The 21,558-nt window shown below is 34.3% G+C and overlaps 3 protein-coding genes across 3 annotated transcripts; all 3 read left to right on the top strand.

Moving 5' to 3' along the window:
- The first annotated feature begins 2,292 nt into the window (after positions 1-2,292).
- On the top strand, positions 2,293-7,484 carry LOC116142306 (AP-2 complex subunit mu). Its single transcript, XM_031427735.1, has 13 exons — positions 2,293-2,375; positions 2,482-2,659; positions 2,745-2,835; positions 3,360-3,454; positions 3,685-3,774; positions 3,864-3,912; positions 3,984-4,122; positions 5,223-5,339; positions 6,054-6,144; positions 6,215-6,357; positions 6,702-6,816; positions 6,966-7,010; positions 7,088-7,484. Exons 1-13 carry the CDS (start codon positions 2,293-2,295, stop codon positions 7,166-7,168), a joined length of 1,317 nt encoding a protein of 438 aa, XP_031283595.1. The 3' UTR covers positions 7,169-7,484.
- A 1,533-nt stretch (positions 7,485-9,017) lies between these two features.
- Positions 9,018-15,008, top strand: LOC116142296 (AT-hook motif nuclear-localized protein 13). The gene is made up of 5 exons (XM_031427726.1): positions 9,018-9,500; positions 9,591-9,643; positions 12,299-12,430; positions 14,035-14,196; positions 14,303-15,008. The coding sequence occupies exons 1-5, from the start codon at positions 9,032-9,034 to the stop codon at positions 14,567-14,569; spliced, it is 1,083 nt and encodes a 360-aa protein (XP_031283586.1). The 5' UTR covers positions 9,018-9,031; the 3' UTR covers positions 14,570-15,008.
- Positions 15,009-16,571: 1,563 nt separating this feature from the next.
- Positions 16,572-17,260, top strand: LOC116142389 (auxin-responsive protein SAUR77). The gene has a single exon (XM_031427809.1). It carries the CDS (start codon positions 16,745-16,747, stop codon positions 17,123-17,125), a length of 381 nt encoding a protein of 126 aa, XP_031283669.1. The 5' UTR covers positions 16,572-16,744; the 3' UTR covers positions 17,126-17,260.
- The last annotated feature ends 4,298 nt before the right edge of the window (positions 17,261-21,558 follow it).

The raw sequence follows: 21,558 nt of genomic DNA, 5'->3' as shown, positions 1-21,558 counted from the left end.
AAAATCCATAATTAGCGATCGAGACAGTTGGTTCACAGAAAGATTTTGGACAGAATTATTCAGGCTTATAGGGTCAGCGTTGCACTTTTCCACAACCTTTCACCCTTAAATCGATAGGCAGACTGAGAGAGTGAATGCTTTGCTAGGGATATATCTGCAGCACTTTGTGAGCGCCAACCAACTTGATTGGGCAAAGTTGCTTGATGTAGCCCAATTCTCATATGATTTGCAGGGGAGTAAAGCCACCAACAAAAGCCTATTCGAGATGGTGATGGGTCAACAACCACTCACGCCGCACACCTTAGGTACAAGTTATAAGAGGAGAAGCCCCGCAACATTCAAAGTTGCTAAGTCATGGCATGAGCAAGTCGACATCACACGGGCATATCTTGACAAAACAACCAAGAAGATGAAGAAGTGGGCAAACAAGAAGCGGAGGCATGTGGAGTACAATGTGGGAGATCTAGTACTTGTCAAAATCCTCCCATCACAACACAAGTCCACCCAGCCACTACACAAAGCCATTGTCCGAAGATATAAGGGGTCATTTCCCATAATCAAGAGGGTCGATAATGTATCCTACAAGCTCGAATTGCCTTCTTGGTTGAGACTTCATCCGGTCTTCCATGTGAATTGTTTGAAGCCGTACCATGAAGATGCGAAAGATCCGGGACGGGGAGAATCAAAACGGGCACTATTTGGCAACACCAAGTTTTATGACAAAGAGGTGGAGTGTGTGTTAGCCGATCACGTCGTTCGATGAAAGGGTCATCCTCTAAGTCAGGAATACTTTGTCAAATGGAAGGGGCTACCGAAGAGTGAAGCAAGTTGGAAACCAGAAGATGCATTGTGGCAATTCAAAGACAAGGTCCGAGAATTTCACGAAGAGTCGACCAGGACGTCTCCGGATTAGGTGGGGGAGAATGTGACGCCTCTCAAGCATTTCATCAAACACTTGGTGTGCATCACCTCGACACTCTAGAGTTCTCTTGAACCTTCTAGAATACTCATGTATTTGCTATACTCTTGTAATTAATACAATAGTTGGTAGATGGTAGTTTGGAGTTAGCTAATCACCACCGTTGATTGTGGAAGATGTAGACCGTCCATTATAAGCTCCATCTACTATAAAAGGGGGAGGCCTTCATTTGGCCAAACCATCCAAAAATTGTAAAGCATTCTCTTATTAGTAAAGAGTTCTCTTCTAGCATTTCTTGTGAGTTTGTGTGAGTGTTCTCTTATTCTCAAGGCTAGAAGCTTGAGCGAGCAAGGCTGACTTAGGGCAATCATCGGGAGATTGACCCCTAAGGCCGCATGAGTCCGAAGGGAAATAGTTAGGTCGTGACACTTGGCCTTAAGAAGACGCAGCCTTGCTATGTTTATGTTTGTTAATGTGTTGATACGTGGGTGAGCTTTTTGGGGAAGGTGGGGGTAAAACTGAAAGAAAGTTTTAAGTTAAAGGTTTGACTTGAATTAAGTTAATTTTTTTTTTTTTTTAAGTGAAAAGTATAAAATAATAGTTTCACGCTTTAAAATTTAACAAAAGTCTAATAGAGTTGGCATTTGGAATTGGGAGTCAGTGAGGCATTTGCGAATATAGGGGAGTTTGAAAAAAAATTTCTATTTGAGATTGATTTCAATAAAATTTGTTTTCAAGAAATGACGAATTCATAAGGGAAAACAATCAGCTCATTGGTTGATGAATAAATGGTTTGGCCCATGCTTTTAAGAAAGAGTAATGCTATAATTACCGATGGGTGTCCACCGAATTTGTGCACCGAATGACGTGACAAAATCTTGACCGTTGATTTATTATCAGTTAATATTAATCAACGGTCAGAATTTTATCACGTCATTTGATACACAAATTCGGTGTAAACTTTTCGGTAACTCTATCATTTTCCTTTAAGAAAACTATATAAGAACCATTTGAATAGTATTTTCTAAAAATAGTTTTAAAAATATTTATAAAAAAAAAAGGTAAACGAGTTCCCCATAGCACTCATTAGCAATGCACGTGCCGGCACGTGCGATACAAAGACTGAATACGTCCCTTAAAATACTTCCGAGTTTCGACTCATACAAACTCAAATAGAATTTTTTTTGAATTTCCCATTTACTACGCGAAAGAACTTCCATTTACTAATTTACTCTACCAAACTCGACATCTTGTGTTTACTCAATTCGATTCTGTGATCCCCAAATCCGAATCAAATCATCACCGTCAAATTTCCAGATCTCAACCTGTCGCCACAGCTGATCCGTGCTGATCGTTAAACCACTGGATCCGACATGCCGGTGGCTGCTTCGGCTATATACTTCTTGAATCTCCGTGGCGATGTTCTTATCAATCGCCTCTATCGCGACGACGTCGGGTTAGCTTGGCTTCGCTTCTCTTATTATTCATCTTTATTATCATTTCTTACCATTCGAGTATATTGTTTATGTGGTAAATTAGACTAATTAACTAATTAATGTTAGGGGAAATATGGTGGACGCGTTTCGAACGCATATTATGCAAACGAAAGAGCTCGGTACGTGTCCGGTACGGCAGATCGGAGGTTGCTCGTTCTTTTATATGAGAATTAGCAATGTTTATATTGTAATTGTTGTTAGCAGCAATGCAAATGTGGCTTGTGCGTTCAAGTTTGTCGTTGAGGTAGTTAACGCACTCTTATTGTTTGTAGCTTCCTATTTGTACCTGCGATTTTGGGGTTTTGAGTTTGCAATTTTGTTTTATGCAGGCGGTTGCCTTGTTTAAGTCTTATTTTGGTGGGGCTTTTGATGAAGATGCCATCCGGAATAATTTCGTTCTCATTTATGAGCTATTGGATGGTAAGGAGTTCAATTGTTGTTCTTTTTATTTTTGTAATTCTCTTTTAATGTAGTTGTATGGGCCGTTTTCTTTCTTTAATTTTTTGAATTCTTGTTAAGTATGCTTTGATACGGAAAACTGTAATGCTATCTGGTTATTATGAGAGGAAGGCTTTGACATGCACATGACTAGTGGCTTATTTGCTTTTACAGATACAATGTTATGACTCTATGAAAAAAAGTTAAATTCTACTCATGATACAACCATGAAAAATAATAAGTCAAAGTAAGAGCCAAGTAGATATACAGTGCATCACTCTGTTGATAGCCCTTCAAGTTCAAATGATACTTTGGTGACTAATAACAAGCAAAAGAGATTAGTTTATACTTGCTGGTTTGGTTATTAATAAGGCTATACAAGTTAGTGATGTTAAAATTTTAAAGTGGTCTGTTTAACAATAATGTTTTGCATTGTTTACTCCATACTTCGTATCAAAATCTTCATGAGGTTGCATGAGTGATTGATATTAACCTCTAAAATACAGAAATCATGGATTTTGGCTACCCACAAAATCTTTCTCCTGAGATATTAAAGCTTTATATCACTCAAGAAGGAGTGCGCTCACCATTCTCATCCAAGGTTAGTTGTTTGTTTATAGATTTAGAAATGCGATTTCTTAAGTCAATCTTCAGCAAGTTTTTTTTTTCTTTTTTTTGATATTTTATTTATTTTTCTGAAACATTTTGTTTGTTGTCCTTGAATAATGCATATGCTACATCTTCACATTGAAGGGCTCAGTTTGTTGTTCAATGTTCATGCTATTTATGTATTCTCTAATCATTTGTTTCCATCTCTTGGAAAAAAAATAGCCTACAGATAAACCTGTCCCAAATGCAACTTTACAAGTCACTGGTGCAGTTGGTTGGCGCAGAGAGGGCCTTGTTTATAAGAAAAATGAGGTGATTAAATTGTTTATGTTTCTCTCATTTTCTCTTTCTTGGCGTTGAGGATAACCAATCTGCTAAATTTTATTGTTCGTTTTGTGCAGGTCTTTCTTGATATTGTGGAAAGTGTCAATCTTCTTATGTCATCAAAAGGTGGGCTTATTTTTGCGAAGTGTTTTGGATGATTGTTGTCTTGTTGCTTACAATCAACATGGTGATCATAGGTAGTGTTCTACGCTGTGATGTAACGGGAAAGATTCTTATGAAATGCTTCCTCTCTGGAATGCCTGATTTGAAGTTGGGTTTAAACGATAAAATCGGCCTTGAGAAAGAGTCACAGCTGAAATCCCGTCCTACTAAAAGGTACCTTCTGATGGCTTGCATGTATTATCTACAAAATTTGCCGTGTTGATTATTTTTTTCCTTCTATTATGAATTGCAATTTTATTTGTTAAAAATTGGGTGTGTAGAGGAAACTTTGGGATTTATGGCTCCACTCTTTTATTAATAATTAACTGAATGTCAGAGTTGTTTGTTTACAAATTGCTAAATTCTTTGTTAGAAGATCTCGTTGTTCTCTGGGTCTTATCTTTTTTGGTAGCTTTTGTTCAGTAATTGTTCTTTTAATCTGGTTGCTTTTCAACCATAGAAGGTTAAAAGTTACAGAGTAGCTTGTAGAAGTATCTTATCAGTGACTGAATGGGGATGTTAATATATGTCAGAATTTTCATTATTTTGTAAGTTGAATCACAGTAGATTTTCTCTATCTATTATGCTTCAAACTTCGAAATATTTAAAATAAAATCCTATTTTTCTCTGTGATAATTCTATTGATACCTATTTAGTGGTATTGTTGGATCTAAATGCTGGTATGCATGAGCCATCAGCTGTTGTTTATTTAAAGCAATGTAATTATTCTTTTTGTTTCTGTGATACGCTTCTTATTGGAGTTGTTATATACTTTTTTTTTTTTTTTTTTTTTTTTTTTTTTTTTTTTTTTTTTTTTTGCTTCTGTCTCGCTCCTATTACAGTCGATTAAATATAGCCATGATACTACAGTTTTCATTCTTTTCCCATAGCTTAGCACAACTTTTTAGATTCTTAAAGTCTATGACTATGTGCAAACCTTTGCTGATGTATGAAGGCTATAAGTTTCCTTGGTTCAGATTATTTATATACGTTTATAAATGGCTTGTCTAATATAAATCAAGATACAGTTGGGTTTTATAAAATTAGTTTCAAATCATAGTCACATTTGGATTTTATTTGAATTTGAATGAGAGAATGCAAGGTTTGCTTTGTTCTTTTAATGTATATATATGAGTCAGCTTTTATTCTCGCTGTTTCTTCAGTATATTGAGTGTTGCATTTTGTTTGAGATTATACATATTTAAAATAAAGAACTGCAATAAATTTTGTGCTCCTTTTCATGTGGTTAATTGAAATTGCTATATTGTTTGCAGTGGCAAAACAATTGAGCTTGATGATGTTACTTTCCATCAATGTGTGAACTTGACGAGGTTTAACTCGGAGAAGACTGTGAGTTTTGTGCCACCTGATGGTGAATTTGAATTGATGAAGTAAGTTGAGAAATTTTCTGAACTTCTGTTCTGTTGGGAGACTTAAATCTTATAATTGTAGTCATAGGCCATGTGATGATATTGTATTTTACTAAAGCATACAAATTGGGTTTTATTTTTAAGTGAAATTAGCTTCCAGATACCCATCCCTCTGTTTAATTTAACTGCCTTTTATAGAAATACCAGTCACTTAGCCTTAAATTACTGCTGAAAGAATTTTTTAGGTTGGTCAAAAAAATTTGTTGATAAAACTAGCAGTGGGGCATTAACAGTTGACAATTTTTTTCACATCATTGTGTCAGCCTAGTTGTTGTTTTCCCCATTTATTTTGCACTCTATGTCCTTTTATAGTATAGTTCTGCCTTCCCATTTGTTCATCACTTCTGCCATTCCTCTTGATTGAAAATGCGAAAGTTATGTAATCAAAACTACTTCATCTTTTCTGATAAGCTCTATCTTTTTGTCTTTGTAGACACTCCTATTTCTTTTTTAATTAGTAACAGAGTAGATTTTTCCCTCTTTTAATCTAACTTTTACACCTTTAATTCTCAGGTTCTTCATCTACATTGATTACTTGGTTTTTTTCGTTTTGTGATGACATCACTGTCATTTAATACATGAAAGCTCTAGAAAATATTACACTGTATTGTACTTTCTTGGTGGTTGCATAAGTTTTAATTTTCTTGTGCCTGATTGTTTGTCTGAACGATTTAGGTATCGTATAACCGAGGGTGTTAATCTTCCATTCCGCGTCCTGCCAACAATTAAGGAGCTTGGTCGAACACGCATGGAAGTAAATGTTAAGGTCTGTAGTATTGAAAGTTTTCTATAAAATCTCGTGGGTCTGCATTTTGCTTATAAATTGTAAATTTCAGGTAAAGAGTGTTTTTGGTGCAAAAATGTTTGCACTTGGAGTTGTTATCAAAATTCCTGTGCCAAAGCAGACAGCAAAGACAAGTTTCCAAGTGACATCAGGTCGAGCAAAGTACAATCCTGCAATTGATTGCTTGGTTTGGAAGTGAGTGTTTCAATTCATTCCCTAGTCCATTGATTTGATCTTATATTCTACACTAGTGTGCAGTTTTGTCTATTTTGGTTTCAGTGTTATCTTCAGAAAATAACTGTCTCCCTTATGAGATTTGATGCACCCCAAAAATTTATCTTAATGCTTTTATATCACTTGTTCTTAGCATCTGAAACATATCTGATTGTTGAAAGAATGGCCTCTTGGAAAACTAGTTTTAAACCCCAATTGAGGAGATTGAGGTGAAATGTTTGAATTTCATGTGGCCATATGTTCATTTTTCTTCCTTAGTTTTAGTTCCGAAGTGTTGCTTAGTGTCATGTTTACATACTTTTCAGGATAAGAAAATTTCCTGGGCAAACTGAGCCAACCATGAGTGCAGAGATTGAGTTGATTTCCACGATGGCAGAAAAGAAGTCTTGGACAAGGCCACCAATTCAGATGGAATTTCAGGTTCTTAAATATGTTTCTGTTTTGTGTAGTTCATTGATTTTGATTCATGTAAAGTATTCCACCTTTCATGTACAAAATGCATTGTTCTTGCATCGTTAACATTATCTCTTACCAAGGAAACCCGACTGGATTGATCTTTGTTGTTGCAGGTTCCCATGTTCACAGCATCTGGTTTACGTGTTCGTTTCCTAAAGGTGTTTATTTTTGCTTAAATATCATTTTTTTTTTTTTTTAATCAAAAAACACAATTGACCCCAGCACGTTTCTGCAGGTATGGGAGAAGAGTGGCTACAATACTGTTGAATGGGTCCGTTATATTACCAAAGCTGGTTCGTATGAGATTAGGTGCTAGAAACATGAGATTGCTGCAGTGAGATTTCTACTTTGACTTAAGCAGAGATGGGAATGTTTGCTAGTTGAGCGGAGTTGAAAGGGAATTATATCATAGATTGCCTAGTGACAAGGTGAATATGCCTAAGAGCTTCCCTCTCAAATGATGCAGCTCGGTTTCCGCTTTCTTGTATTCTTGGGGCATATTTAATTGCTCACAGTGGAGTTCTGTCAATATGATTATTGTGATTGATTATCTTGGTTTGATCTGATGTTTGCGGTGTAAAGGCAAGGATAGCGTCGTAGAAATGGAAAACTGAGCAATTTTTGTGATAATACATCATACATCGTTTATTGCGTTTTCCTACAGCTATGTTCAATTTTAATGATAGATTTAGTGGATGAAAATGACTGCGATTGTTTCGAGTGTGGAATCTATTACATATATTAAAGTTGTTTTTATTTCTGCAAGAGGACAACTTATTGCTGATTTCTTTTTTTGTGCTTCACCCTCTCAAAACTTAAGTGTCTGTGAAGGCAGAATATTCTTTTCTGTTCTTTGCTTTTTCTTTCCCCCCGCCTTGTTAATAATGACTTTTAGCTTTTGCTTTCATAACTAGCAAAAAGTAGTTTGAAATTCTGACATTGCTAACTTCATGCGTAGTTGAAATTTTGACTATTAATGCAACATGTCTACCTTTAACCAAGTTGCAATTTTCTCTTGCTTAACTTTTGGTCCGTAATTGCTCTTTGCTTTAGCGACGGCAAAATTCGCTTTTGAGCTGTTTTTTTTCACAGTCTGCCTTGCTGTAGTGATATGTAATTTCCAGAGTTCATTTTACATTACAGGACATGAGACTTCTGTTATGTCTCTTTATGTGCTTGGAATATTGCGAATTGTCTCTTTTATTGGTAGGTACCGGCAAGTTACGACTTTTTCCTTAAACTCAATCATGTGAGTCACCTAAAATGCAACCACTTTCATTTCACTATTTTCAAATGCAAGCTAGAAAACAATTTATTCTTCAAGTAATTCGGCCGCCTTACCCATGCAATCTAGAGTTTGGAGTGGATTTAGAATTTTGGTCCATGGTTTATTTTATTACTTAAATTGACCAAGGAAGATTTTCTGCTTCAGCGCCTTATGTAAAGACATTGAAAGTCTTTGATGAAGAGCAATAACAACTAATTAATTAATAATTTGAATAATACAAATAGCACATCAAGTATAGTATTATATCGAGAATGAGAGAATCCAACAATAGAAAAAAAAAAAAAAAAATCAAATTGTGCCTTTTCTCACACCTTGATTTGATTAGGAAAATTCATGACTCTAAACTAAGCTTCTATATAGATGAAAAGATGTCATAAAGTACGAACTCATGAATCATGATAGATCATTTTATAAACTAAAGATCCTTCCCAATCTAACAATCTTGGGATCAAATTCATATACAATTTTATTTCCCCATATTACCCTTCTATCTCAGTAACAAAAACCCTTCAAACCCAATAACCGTTTGCCACGTACCCCACCAACCCACCTTAAACGGTGGGCGAAATTGCACTACTTTTTAACTTCAAAACCCCTGAAACCAATTTAAAACCCTACTTAACTTCGCAGATTCCCATTTTCACTTTCTCTCTTTTTCCTGGTTTGGTTTGTTTTGTTTAGACGTAATTGAGAGGGGGTAGAACTAAACTAAACTCCAAGTTCTATTTCAAGTAGATAACTCACCACTCACTCAACATCATCATCATCAAAATTCTTTTAGACTTAATCACTTAAAAAAACTCACTAACCAAATCTAATACATTTCTTGGAATCCAAACAAACAAGGACCCGTCTCTTTTTCTTCATTTTGTTTTCTCATTTTTATGAGAAATGGATGCAAGGGATGCACTGCAACATGGGCATTCAAACATTTTAATGGGGCACTCTTCTTTCTCCGCCAACAACACCATGATCCCGCCTCCCTCCTCGGCGGCTCATGCCGCCAACAGGTTCCAGTTCAACTCTCTGGCCCCACCATCGCCGTCACCGTCACAATCACAGCCTCAGTCTCAGCCTAAGCCGCTTGATTCACTCACCGCTGCCAACCCTTTTGATGGATCACAGTCTTTGAGGGCAGGTGGTGGTGGCTTTTCCATTGATCCTTCCAAGAAGAAGCGTGGCCGGCCGAGAAAGTATGCGCCCGACGGCAACATTGCGCTCAGACTGGCTCCCACCCAGTCGCCTGCTTCACACGGTGGAGATTCTGGTGGTGGGGGTGACACGTCAGCCTCTGAGCCCCCGGCTAAGAAGAACCGGGGCCGGCCTCCGGGTTCGGGAAAAAGGCAGATGGACGCATTGGGTAAGTTTTAGTGAATATGTGAAATATTTTATAGTTTGAAAATGATTAAAAGTAAATGAGAATCAATCTTCGTTTTGTTATGAACAGGAGGAGTTGGAGGGGTGGGTTTCACCCCTCATGTCATTACAGTGAAAACCGGCGAGGTATTGATGCATTTCCTTTTCTTTCTCCCTTAATTCTATAATAGTAATCTTGGCGTCCACTGGCTTCTATTTGCATGGCTTTTGCTATACATCGAAAAGATATTTTCTTTTGGTATTTTAATAATAGTGCTAATCAATTTAAATTTAGTGCTTGCGTTCCTTAGCTTTAGCTTAGCAGCTGAAGAAAGGAAATTGATGCTTCACATGAGGTGACAGATATAAATTTCATTAAAGTAAATCTAATGTGTTAGAGGATATTCCAAGCTCTGGAATTTGTGAAATTGATATTAATATTACGATCTATTGTGTAGACACAACTATTTTTGAACTTAGTATATGAGTTAAGGATGTGATCTTAGGTAGTGTGAAAGATAGTGTTCGCGTACTACAACCCTTGTCGAGGAGCTAAAGAAAACACACATGAATGACATGAGATACTTAGAATATGTGAAAGACATCATGTTGCATTCTCTATATATGGTATCTAATTAAAGAAAAAAAAATGTGATTTTCCATGCAAAGAATCTGGTGAGTTAGTGCCAAAGAGTATGCAAATTGTAATAACCCTATATGTGCAGTTTGACATCACTCAACCTGTCACCCAACATATATCAGTCACCTGGTTATTAATATACAGAGTTTCATACTTGCAATTAATAGGTTCGTATCATATTTTAACTTTCGTCTTGATACAGTCATTTGCTATTCTTAAGTTGCAAATCTGCTTGGATCTGAATTACAAGACCTTATATATATATTAGGTGAAGTTTATCTTTTCTCTATCTAAGATTTTTGGATATTTATATGGTCAAAGATGCCATTTGAATATGTTCTGTTTGAATTTTTTTTTTTTCCTTGTGACTACTATAAGATTACTAGAAAAACTTATAATGAATTTTCAAAAAAACAATTTAAAACCGTATTTCTGAGTCTTAACTGGAATCTTATCTGAGAAGCTCTAAAGCATATATGGAATTTGTAATACTATATGTTATGCCATTAATTGTAAATGAATTATTTGACGTTAAAAATGTTGTTAATAAATTTATGAATAAACCTTGAAGGTTCATGTGATCTATGCCATTGACTTGCTTTATTGTTCTTTTTATATCTAATAGTAATGCTTCCTTTTTTGTGCATATATTCTTAAATTAACGTTCATATTAGTGTGTCAGAACATACTGAAAGCATTTCCAGACGATATTTTCTACATCAATATACAATTACTTCATGACAGTATTACGAATCATGATAGATTTTATCTGGATGAATTGTAGCTAATATCTAGAAGATTTAGTTTTCATGACACTTTCAACAGTATCTGCAGTTTTTTTTCCCCTCTTTTTTACGTGCACTCTGCTTTCTGTCAGTGGGTTTTGTCTTTTCAAGATACATAGCCTATGACCGTTGTTGAAAGAATTTTGGATATTGTTATAATGTTGGTTTCAGAATTCAGAATTGTCACTAATCTTTTGGGTTTTTTTCTTCTTTGTTGAAAAATGATGATTTGGGTGATCATACAAGCTTCTTCTTTTTTCTCCAATTAGTTTCTGTTTGGTTTCATCTAGGAAATTGGTAAATTTGGTCAACATGCTAGCAGATTGGCAGAAATTTGAAACACTATGAAAGCAGTTTAATAATACTTCTTAACTGAACGATCTCAAAATTAGTGATGTATGCTAAGTTATTTACATCCTATTGTCAGCATTATTACAACTGTAGATCTTTTTACAGTGTAAACAGTATTATTATTTAACTGTGGTTTTTCAAGTGCCAAGGCGAATGATAAATTTGTATATTGATATGTTTGGGTGCAAGAAAATGTATTTTACTTTTTTATAGGAAAAAAGAAAGAAAACGTATTCCATTCAACAGTGACAATATTCTTTCCCTCATTGAAGGTTTAAGCATGATAATGGAAATGGAAAGAAAACGTAAATTGGAGAAGTTAGACTCTGTATGATGTTCTTGTCTAGATATTGGATAGCCATTTCCTAGGGTTTTTGAAAATTGTTTTGAAGAGTTGGTGGTGACAACCGCAAAAGAAAAAGAAACTGTGTTATTTATTCATTTATTTAGTGTTGTTAATCTACTTGATTGCTCTATGCAGTTCTTGGCTCTTCTGCATTTGACGTAGTCAGGTATATGGTGACCGTAGAACTTATAAAATGTAACTCACATTTGTGGTGTCAAACCTGTATCTGACAAATGCTATGCCTTAAGCAGGGAAGATAGAGATGCACACTGTAGTTATTCAATTAGTGGATTACATAAATATACTTCCTCATATGTCAGTCATTAAAGGACTAGAGAGTAGCTTTATGATGTGGGTTACTAGAAAAAAGGCTGTGATTATGCTTTGTATTTGTACAATATTATAGGAGTATAGATATTTCTTAAAGAAGAATTTATAAATGAAGATTAATATTCATTTTGTTCTCCTTCACACTGTTTTCTGTTGTAAAATTATACAAGGACTTTCTTACTTTTTCCTTCCAATATTTGTTTCCTTTTGGTTCCCATAATAGGATTCTATAAATTTGTTTAATATTTTTGTTGGTCATGAAGGAGTGTAAAGAGTCTGGTTATCTCTCTCTCTCCCTTTTTTAACAAGGAGCCATTTGTTCAAAATTTCTTATGCCCTTTGATTTGCAGGACATAGCATCAAAAATAATGGCATTTTCACAGCAAGGACCTCGGACAGTATGTATTCTCTCCGCAAATGGTGCCATCTGCAATGTTACCCTTCGCCAACCAGCAATGTCTGGTGGTACTGTGACATATGAGGTACTTTTGATGTTCATTTATGATCCATTAGAGCATTACCTATGTTTGAGTGAAATGCAATCGATTTTATTTATGGCTCATCTTAGATAAGATGGCTTCCAAAAATTTAAGGCTGTGGAATGTGGAGCTGTGGACGACCAAAATGTTTCTACTTAAAACCTTCTTTCCTTAATTTATTGAAAAATCTTAGACAAATGAACATGGAGGTAATAGCAATGCAAAACTGCCTACATAGAAGCACTTGCCCCTGAAACAGGCCTAAAATATGGTTTAGTGCAGAAGCCAATTGTAATTTCTGATTTGAATATGTATGACACCTGTTTTTTTTTTTTTTTCTCTGAACATCTGTTTAGTTTAGATCTTTTGTGTTTCTCTAAGATTTAGTACTTGCCCATAAAACATAGGAACCTTAATTAATTTATTTTTAAAAGATCTGCTGGTAGAGCTGGATAGAAGGTGATATTAGTCATGATGCCAAGGTGAATTGTTTAAACATAAAGGTTTTATCTTTTACTAATTATTTCAAAGGTAAAATGGTGTGCTTTCTGGAGTATAATGTTGGACAATTTAAGTAATAATATCTTTGTTTCTATCTATGAGATTATTTCAGTAAGATTTTAGCTAAACTAGTTACTATAATTCAAGTGACAGATATGGTAAATAACTTGCTTTCATGAGAAATTTATTCAGGAGTTCCAATTGAAATGATTGGCAATGTTAAAAGAAAACAAGAGAATCGCACACGAGATAGTTGAGTCAGTTGTTATCCTTATGACACGGGTGTGGATGGTATAATGGGCTCATATGTAATTCTAAGTGCCCAGAATTTGAACTTTGGATTTTTCAATGCTCATCAAACATGGATTTAAGTAATATAGGACTGAGAGAGGATGGTTATAATGAACTTGAGCTCAATTTAGTTTATTGGGCTTAACAACTACACAGTAATGCACTATTACATCTGTTTATCCTAGTTTCAATTTAAAGGATCACTATTACGGAATTTGATATATATCTATATAGGTATACATATAATGTGAAATAACTAACTATAAGTCTCTTCCCCTTTTTCTTGACAAGCCCCCTTCCCTCAGTAAATTGACATAACCCTACCCTGTGTAAAGTTTATCTACGCAACGGTTACTGCAATCCGAATGCTAGGATTTACTGTATGACAGGAACACTGTATTGGGAGGGTAGGGTTCCATGTATCTGCCAACTGCAAGAACAGGTTAGGAAGCTTTTTTTTTTTTTTTTTTTTTTTTTTTTAACAATTGTGATATGATATGGTCAATTGACAAGTGTAAGTGCGTGTGAACTTCAGGGCTTGGCAATAGTCGGTACCTAATATAATATTCAGACAAGTTTCAGTGGTCATATCTTTTAGTGATTTTGTTTTTACTTCTGTAAATTGCTGACTGTGATAATTCATGCACTCTTGAACATCCCTATGATCTTTTTTGTTGTAAAAGGCTATCTATAAACTGCTGGGTCTTTCTCCCAGTCTCTATTTTGTAAAATATCCCTTGCATGAATGTGAAACTGTATCTTTTAAGAGATTTGAATTCCAAATTCTCTCTTCTAAATTGTATGCTTCTTCACAGGGACGATTTGAAATTATTTCACTATCAGGTTCTTTCCTGCTTTCTGAAGACAATGGTAGTCGCAGCAGGAGTGGTGGATTGAGTGTGTCCCTTGCGGGATCAGATGGCAGAGTTTTGGGTGGTGGAGTTGCTGGAATGCTATTGGCAGCATCTCCTGTGCAGGTATCAGTCTACCATTGTTTGTATCCATTCATAGAACTATAATGTACATTTTATAAGGTATGAGAGCAATTTATATAAATTAAACTGTATTTTCCATTTCTGATAGGTAATCGTGGGAAGTTTTATGGCTGAGGGGAAAAAATCAAACTCAAATATTTTGACATCTGGTCCGTCTTCAGCAACGACACCCCATATGTTGAACTTTGGTGCACCTGTGGCATCTAGTCCTCCCTCCAATGGAGGTTCAAGTGATTCTTCAGATGAAAACGGCAGTAGCCCTCTTAATAGGGCAGGTGGACTTTTCAATAATCCTTCTCAACCGATTCATAATATGCATATGTACCATCTATGGTCTGGCCAAACTTCGCAATGAAGACGATGCTTTCTTTTAACAGGATGCGTCGTTAATGGTACTGACATGGTAATTGTTCTTGCATAGTGGATAGATTTGAATTCCTATTTTGCTAACATGCCTATCATTGAAATACAGATGGTGGAAGACCTTTTGTTTTTCCCATTCAGATTGGGTATTTGTTTTTCGCTCTTTATTCATATTTCTTGTTTTCGCATCTCTGATTGATGCAATAGTTATTGTTGATAGATGAGGAAATGCAGCCTGTTAGATCAAATTGCCATCTCACATTTTGGTTTTTTTTTTTTCTCTATCATCATATTAAATATTTACGGATATTCTAAATTTCTTTGTAATTTGGCGTGGTTAGAAAATAGAAACCATGTATAACCAGTCAACTATTTCTATTATTTATTATCACTTACAGCCGACAATAGAGTGTAAGGACGGCTACATTTAACGCTGTCTTAAGTCAAATACAAAGTTGGATAACTACCAAATTGAAATTATCAAAGCTTGTTTCATCTTTTGACTGAGTATACCATACTATTTGGATTATCAAACTTCATATTTCTCTCATTTTCTACCATTATTATTATTTTTATTATTCTCCTTTGTTTTGTACCTTCAGATTTAAATGTGGGTTTGTGGTTTTGGCCGAGGAAATTGACATCTTATGTCTTATTTTATGCCATAAATCACGCTATTTTTTTCAATACACAAAATTTTTTAACACATTTAATAAATACACAAAAATCAACAATGTAACCAAAGATGATCTTCAATTCTTAATTGAATGTAATTTGTTGTTGGGAACACCAATAAATGAGACTTGGGATGAATCAAAATGACACGTGCCTTTCTATAATTTGCATCAAAGTTAGTGCTTAACAACAACAATCAATGAATTAAGCATAAGATAAATCATCCCTTTTCGTCGTGCTGATATATTAACAACAAATTGCATATTTACCTAAATTTAACCAGATTTTCCATGGGAGATAATGAACAAGTCAAGTGGTCATGTATGAAGAAATGGGACGTAAGACACGTGTAATAAGTCGGCAAGTTTATTCGAATGACAATTCAACTACTTCCAAAGTAAGAATATTCAGCATCACTCCAACGGCTGTTTTGCCATTGCCAACAAGCATTTTAATTAACGTATTCAAAGCCGGTCAATTGTCATATCACCAAACCTAACATTTATAAAATTCAATTCACCTTTCCATAAATATCACTAACTATCCCTATTGTTTATGAAATTATCAAGAAAGAGTCATAATTGTATTTTTTTATCAAAAGGGTATCCTCAAATTTTTTTTTTTTTTTTTTGGTTCTTTTTTATAGCTCGTAATTGGTCAGTTTATAACGGATCCCGCATAAGTCTCACTGATTAATTACGAGCTGTCACATTAGGGTTGTGAGAAAAAAAATGTGAAAAAAAGTTATTGGTGTAGTATTACTCAAAAATAAATAATAATCATGAAAAACTAATCTAGTTCATTCCTTGGTTACCTTAGCTTTAATGTCTAAGGTTTGAAAGACCATATTACCTTGGTTTTAACTTTATACTTTTAAGTTAATCGAGAAATATTCAAACCCTCGTCGAGTTTGAGGATTAAAAATGGAATTTTAAAAATATTTTTACGAGATAATATCTAGTTGACTATCATCCTAAACAAGTTCAAAAACTTTCTACATATGTTAGAAATGGTCTTCTACAATTAACATAAAAGATGACCATGGTGCTATTCTCTCTCTATCGTGTGTAGTGCCATGAAATGCTTAGAAACGCTTTAAGTTATCAGAGAGAGGTAGCTAATTATTCTCTCTCTATCCAACTAATATTTAAAACTTAAAAAAAAAAATGTACTATTTTGATAAAAACACAATAGTAATACATCTCAAATAATTTCACAAACTCCAGGGTACTTAGTGATATTTTCCCTATTCCCTTAAGCTTTGCTTTGCTTATAAAATGCGTATAGCCGTTAGCTGGCCTATTCCAAAGGGAAGCTGTCAAACGCGCCCTTTCATCAAAACCTTCACTTTCACTTCTCAGCTCCAACCAACGTCCCCATCCATCCATCGATAATCCATTTATATAAATTATACATTATAAATCAAAAATTATACACATATATACACATATATACATGCCTTCTTCCTCCTCCATTTTCTTCTAAAACATCAATGGATTGCTTGGTTTTGCCTGTTTCAATTCTGCGAAAGCGCTCACGCTTGGCATATCACCCTCTCACACAAGAAGCTGGCTGCTTGGAGGCCGCTCCGCCGGTGACTGTGGTGGTGGGGAAAGAGAAAAGAGAGTTTCTGGTGGACCCTTTTGTGTTAGAAGAAAACCCTTTTAGGGTTTTGATTGATACAGTCATGAAGAAGAAGGAGAAGAAGAAGAACAATAGTATTGAAGAAACAAAGAGGGAAAAAAGAGTAATATTAGTGGATGTAGATGCAATTTTGTTTGAGCACATGTTGTGGTTGATGTATAACGATTGTTCTTCTTTGTTTCAGCTTAATGTCAGAGAGATTAATGACTTCTACGCTCAAGATTATTAGATTGTGCTTCTGCGTTTCATAAATTTTATGTATAACAACTGATCCATCATTGTAATAACGATTAATATATAAGTTAATACAAATACAATAGATTCTTCTCTTATTTTTTTCATTACTTCTCAACATCGATTATCTTCCCCATATGCTTCTTTTTCATTTCTGCACATAATATAGATAGCACTTTAATTTACAGTTAATTACTTGCCGTACGTCCTTCAGGTTTGGTGTAAAATTGTTATTCTCTTCAATTTTGGGAAACTAATGCTTATTACCCCAAGTTTCCTAAAATTGAAGGAAAATCGTTTTTGTGCCAAAGCTCAACAATGGCACTTTAATAAACCTGGTTAATTTATTTGTTTGGTTTCTGCCCATTTCATTAACTTTGTATATTGAAATGGAACTGACAAAAGTTTGGTAATTGTCATTTACATTGAGTTATCTTAATTGAAAGAAAGTGCAATCTACCTATTAAGTTGTTGAGATTGACCACATCAATCTCTTATAATCACAACCTTTCTCGTTTATATTCTAAGTTTTAGAGATTTCCGGTGAAGTGACATGACAATTGCTTAGAGAAAAAGGGGAAAAAAAAAAAAGTTTGATGGGTGATGGTGAGTGATGACCAGCACTATTTCCTTGCTAATTTAATATGAAATTATAGTTACACGATAAAAATCAATTGATTTTGATAACCATTTCTGGTAAAATACACAGCGTCGAGAAATGTTAATTTAAAATTATATAATTAAGATTCAATTAATTTAATCACCCTAATTAGACCCGGTGCTCTCAGAACTATCCTGCTAAATGTAAAATAAGTGGGCTTCAGTTTGAAAGGGCCTATACTGGGCATCTGGTTTTGCTGGTGAACGACATAATTAGAAATCCCTATGTGTTTATATTTTATTTTTTTTCCCCGGTAAAAATTTCACTTATCACCTAAAGAAGCTTTTGAATTCCACATAACCATTACCAATTTTATTTTATTTTTCAAAAAGACAAACATACCATATAAAAAGCTTATGATCTTACTATTCTTCTTAAAGATAGACACCCGATCAGGGGCGGATTCAGCCCCTTTGAGGGTAGGCCTCATATTTAAAAAAAAAAAAAATTACTAATAAATATGTCCACAAAAAATTGTTATTAATATATATACCTAAGCCCACTTTTAGATTTTAAAAAAATGAGAATTATTGTACATATATCCATATATTTAAGCCCACAAAAAACTTATTAATATATATATTTCAAACCCACATCATATTAAAAGTTTAAAATTCTCTCTACTCTTTTTCTTTACGAGTCCACTTATTTTTTATGATTTTATCCTCAAAATTCTTCACTCTCCCATTCTCTCATTCTCTTTTCCATGCTATTCGCTTTTAAAACTTTTGAAGACTAAAATTGTTGAAGTTTTCACTACTCAAGGTACCACAATTAACTGTTTTCTGTTTTATCTGTTTTAGGGGTGTGTATATGTATGTATTGCTAATTTCAATTCAGTTTATTTTAGAATTGAATCATGCTTGTTTTTTAAGAGGTTTTTTATTCTAATTTGAGAAAAAAAGACATGGATTTTGTGAGTTTATTTTGTGTTTTGTGTTTAAGAATGAACCTACTTTCTCAAATTAAAACCTGAACTATATTTTAAATGACTTATTCTTCATTCTTCTGCCACCACTTTCCTACATTTCAAATATCACAATTTAGTTGCTTAAAATTATTAAAGAAATTTGAGTTATTATCTATGTTGATACCAAAAAAATTCCCTTTTTTTTTTAATTAATTCATATTAAAAGTCAACGCAACGTTGACTTGATTTAAGTTTTAGTTGACTTTAGCTTAGGCTATGTCTGATAAAAATCATGAAAATTTATATTGTAATATTTGGAAGCCAAAAATAATAAAATAATAAAATAAAAGAATGTTTTGCTCAAGATTTACTTAAAATTTTGCTTCTCGTAGATTTATTCAAGTAGGAAAGTATTGTGTTATTACATTATTTTCTCTCAGATTTTTGATATTATATTATTTTCTTTGCTTAAGATTTGGTGATTTTTTAAAGTTTTCACTAGTTTTTTTGGCAAATAATGGTGGAGTCGCGAAGGCCCCCCTTAAGCAAAAATCCTGGATCTGCCACTACACACGATGAATGGTGTCTCTAATTTATTTTTCTTGAAATGTGTTAGAGTTGGTGAACTCTATTTAACGTTTAGGTACCCATTTTTAAAGACATAACGGAATGATTTACCAAGTTGTGTTAACACAGTCAGGTTTACAATAAATAAAAAATAATCAAACTATAAATGTAAAGCACATCAACATATACATGATTTGGCTAAATCCACTTTTAGTCTACATCCATGAGACCTCGTCCAGATTGAAGCAAATCCACTAATCAACAAACATTACAAGATATAGTTCAAAATTGATTTTAGCTACAGCTAAGATAACTTCATGTTCTAGTTACACTAAACATCACCCTTTGAATCTCTAACGTCTTGTTGCACCACGGATCTCTTCACACCAAGTTCACTCTTGGAAAACGCTTGAGTTCTAGCGAAACTTCAGTCGCTGAAGACACGCTCCAGCATCAGCAAAGGAACCACGTTCTAGCCGTCATTCAACAATGAAGACAAACAAGAAAGTTTCTACCACAAACCCATATAAAAGAACCTAACCAAAAACAACTCTCTAAAAAATTCAGAGCACCAACGAAATAGATATTCAGATTCAAAAAGGAAAACAAATAAGGAAGAAGATGAACTTCCTTTTAGCTCAACAAAGATGAAGGATGATAAGTGTTTAGCTCAACAAAGATGAAGGATAATAAGTGTTTAGCACAAAAACATACGAGGAATCTTTAAGGAAAAAAAAACCCTGTGAAAGTTTCAGAGCACAAGGCAAAATATATATATATATATAAAGGTTAGCCAAACAGGTCGCAAGAATGGAGAAAATAAACCCAAATTCATGCACTCCAATTCTGGCCAGCAAACAGAGGCTGACATTTGTTGGTCCAAAAATAGAAATTTATTCAGCTTTAATTGAGGACCATAACCAAAAGGGGAAAAATGCTGATTTTTCCTAGACCACTAAAGGATATTGGGACACCTATAAGTGGTCTAAATGACAACAGAAAAGATGCAAGGAGAATATCTTAGCTGTTAAGGATAAAAATGCCACTTCTGAAAAATGAGTCAGACATGCGATATTAGCACAGCTTAGCACAGCAGAAAGGTGTGCGCACACACGAAGTAAAATACGAAATGAAATGCAACATGCATATGACATAAGTGTACAAGCACACATCCATTGTGCACACACATGAAATGAAAGAGCAAAAGGCAAACATATTTTTTCTCTTTCTTGGGGGACTACAGACAAAGTCTTACAACCTTTTAGGACCACATAAGGAAATTATGACACATGTAAAGTTAGATCACACAAGAATATCATTAATCAAAATAAATTTGATAGGCAAGACAACAAAGAGAAAACGTCACTTGGCAAAATGCGTCACCATAACATAAGTTTGACAAAAATATCGATAAAATGATTTCACACCATTCATATTAACGTGTAAATGATTAATTGATATAGTTGTCAGATTATGGAATATCTCTTTATTTATTAATGGATGTGGGTGTGTAAAAAGTAGGGGTGTTAGGTTTCGGGTACCCTGCATTTTTTGAAGGAACCGGAACCAACGGTTCCTTGAAATTTGGAACCGGAATCGACGGTTTCAGTTCCTAGGTACCCAGAACCGGAACCTGTAACAACGATTCTGGGTACCCTATAAAATTACAATGACCCCTCAAAAGTTTTTAAAATGACAAAAAAAACCCTTAAAAACTTACAAATACCCCTCCACCTGGAACTTGCTAACAAAAATAAAATTACAAATTATAAATTCAAAATTACAAACTCCATTACTTTGTAAAGATAGATTCTCAAAAGTCAAACCAACTTACTTTAAATGTTATGAAATATAAATATAAATGTATTTACATTACTTTTTCTACAAAAGTTTTTATTAACCCCCTACTCTTTAATTTTATTTTATATTAGTCTTGGTTCCAGATTCCAATTCCGGTTCCTAACTATAAGAACCGGAAGCTACAGTAACGGTTCCAAAAATTTGGAACCGAAACCTAACCGTTGACGGCCGGTTTCGGGTAGGAACCGGAACCAAAGTCAGGGTACCCGTCGGTTCCGGTTCCAATCAGTTCTTTTGAACACTCCTAATAAAAAGTAATTATAGAGAGAAATTAGCTACTAATTCATATTTATTTTAAGGTAATTTAAAAATATTAAGAAGTAAGACTTCTTTTGAAATAAGTCAGAGACAAACAACACCACTTAGCAATTTTTTTATTTATTATTATTTACTTTTATATATATATTTGTGATAGTGGAAGGAAGAAAAC

Source organism: Pistacia vera, unplaced genomic scaffold, assembly GCF_008641045.1.
Source record: "Pistacia vera cultivar Batoury unplaced genomic scaffold, PisVer_v2 Contig407, whole genome shotgun sequence".
Taxonomy (NCBI): Eukaryota; Viridiplantae; Streptophyta; class Magnoliopsida; order Sapindales; family Anacardiaceae; genus Pistacia; species Pistacia vera.
The sequence above is the reverse complement of the archived record's forward strand: the minus strand, read 5'-3'. Positions and strand labels throughout refer to the sequence as shown.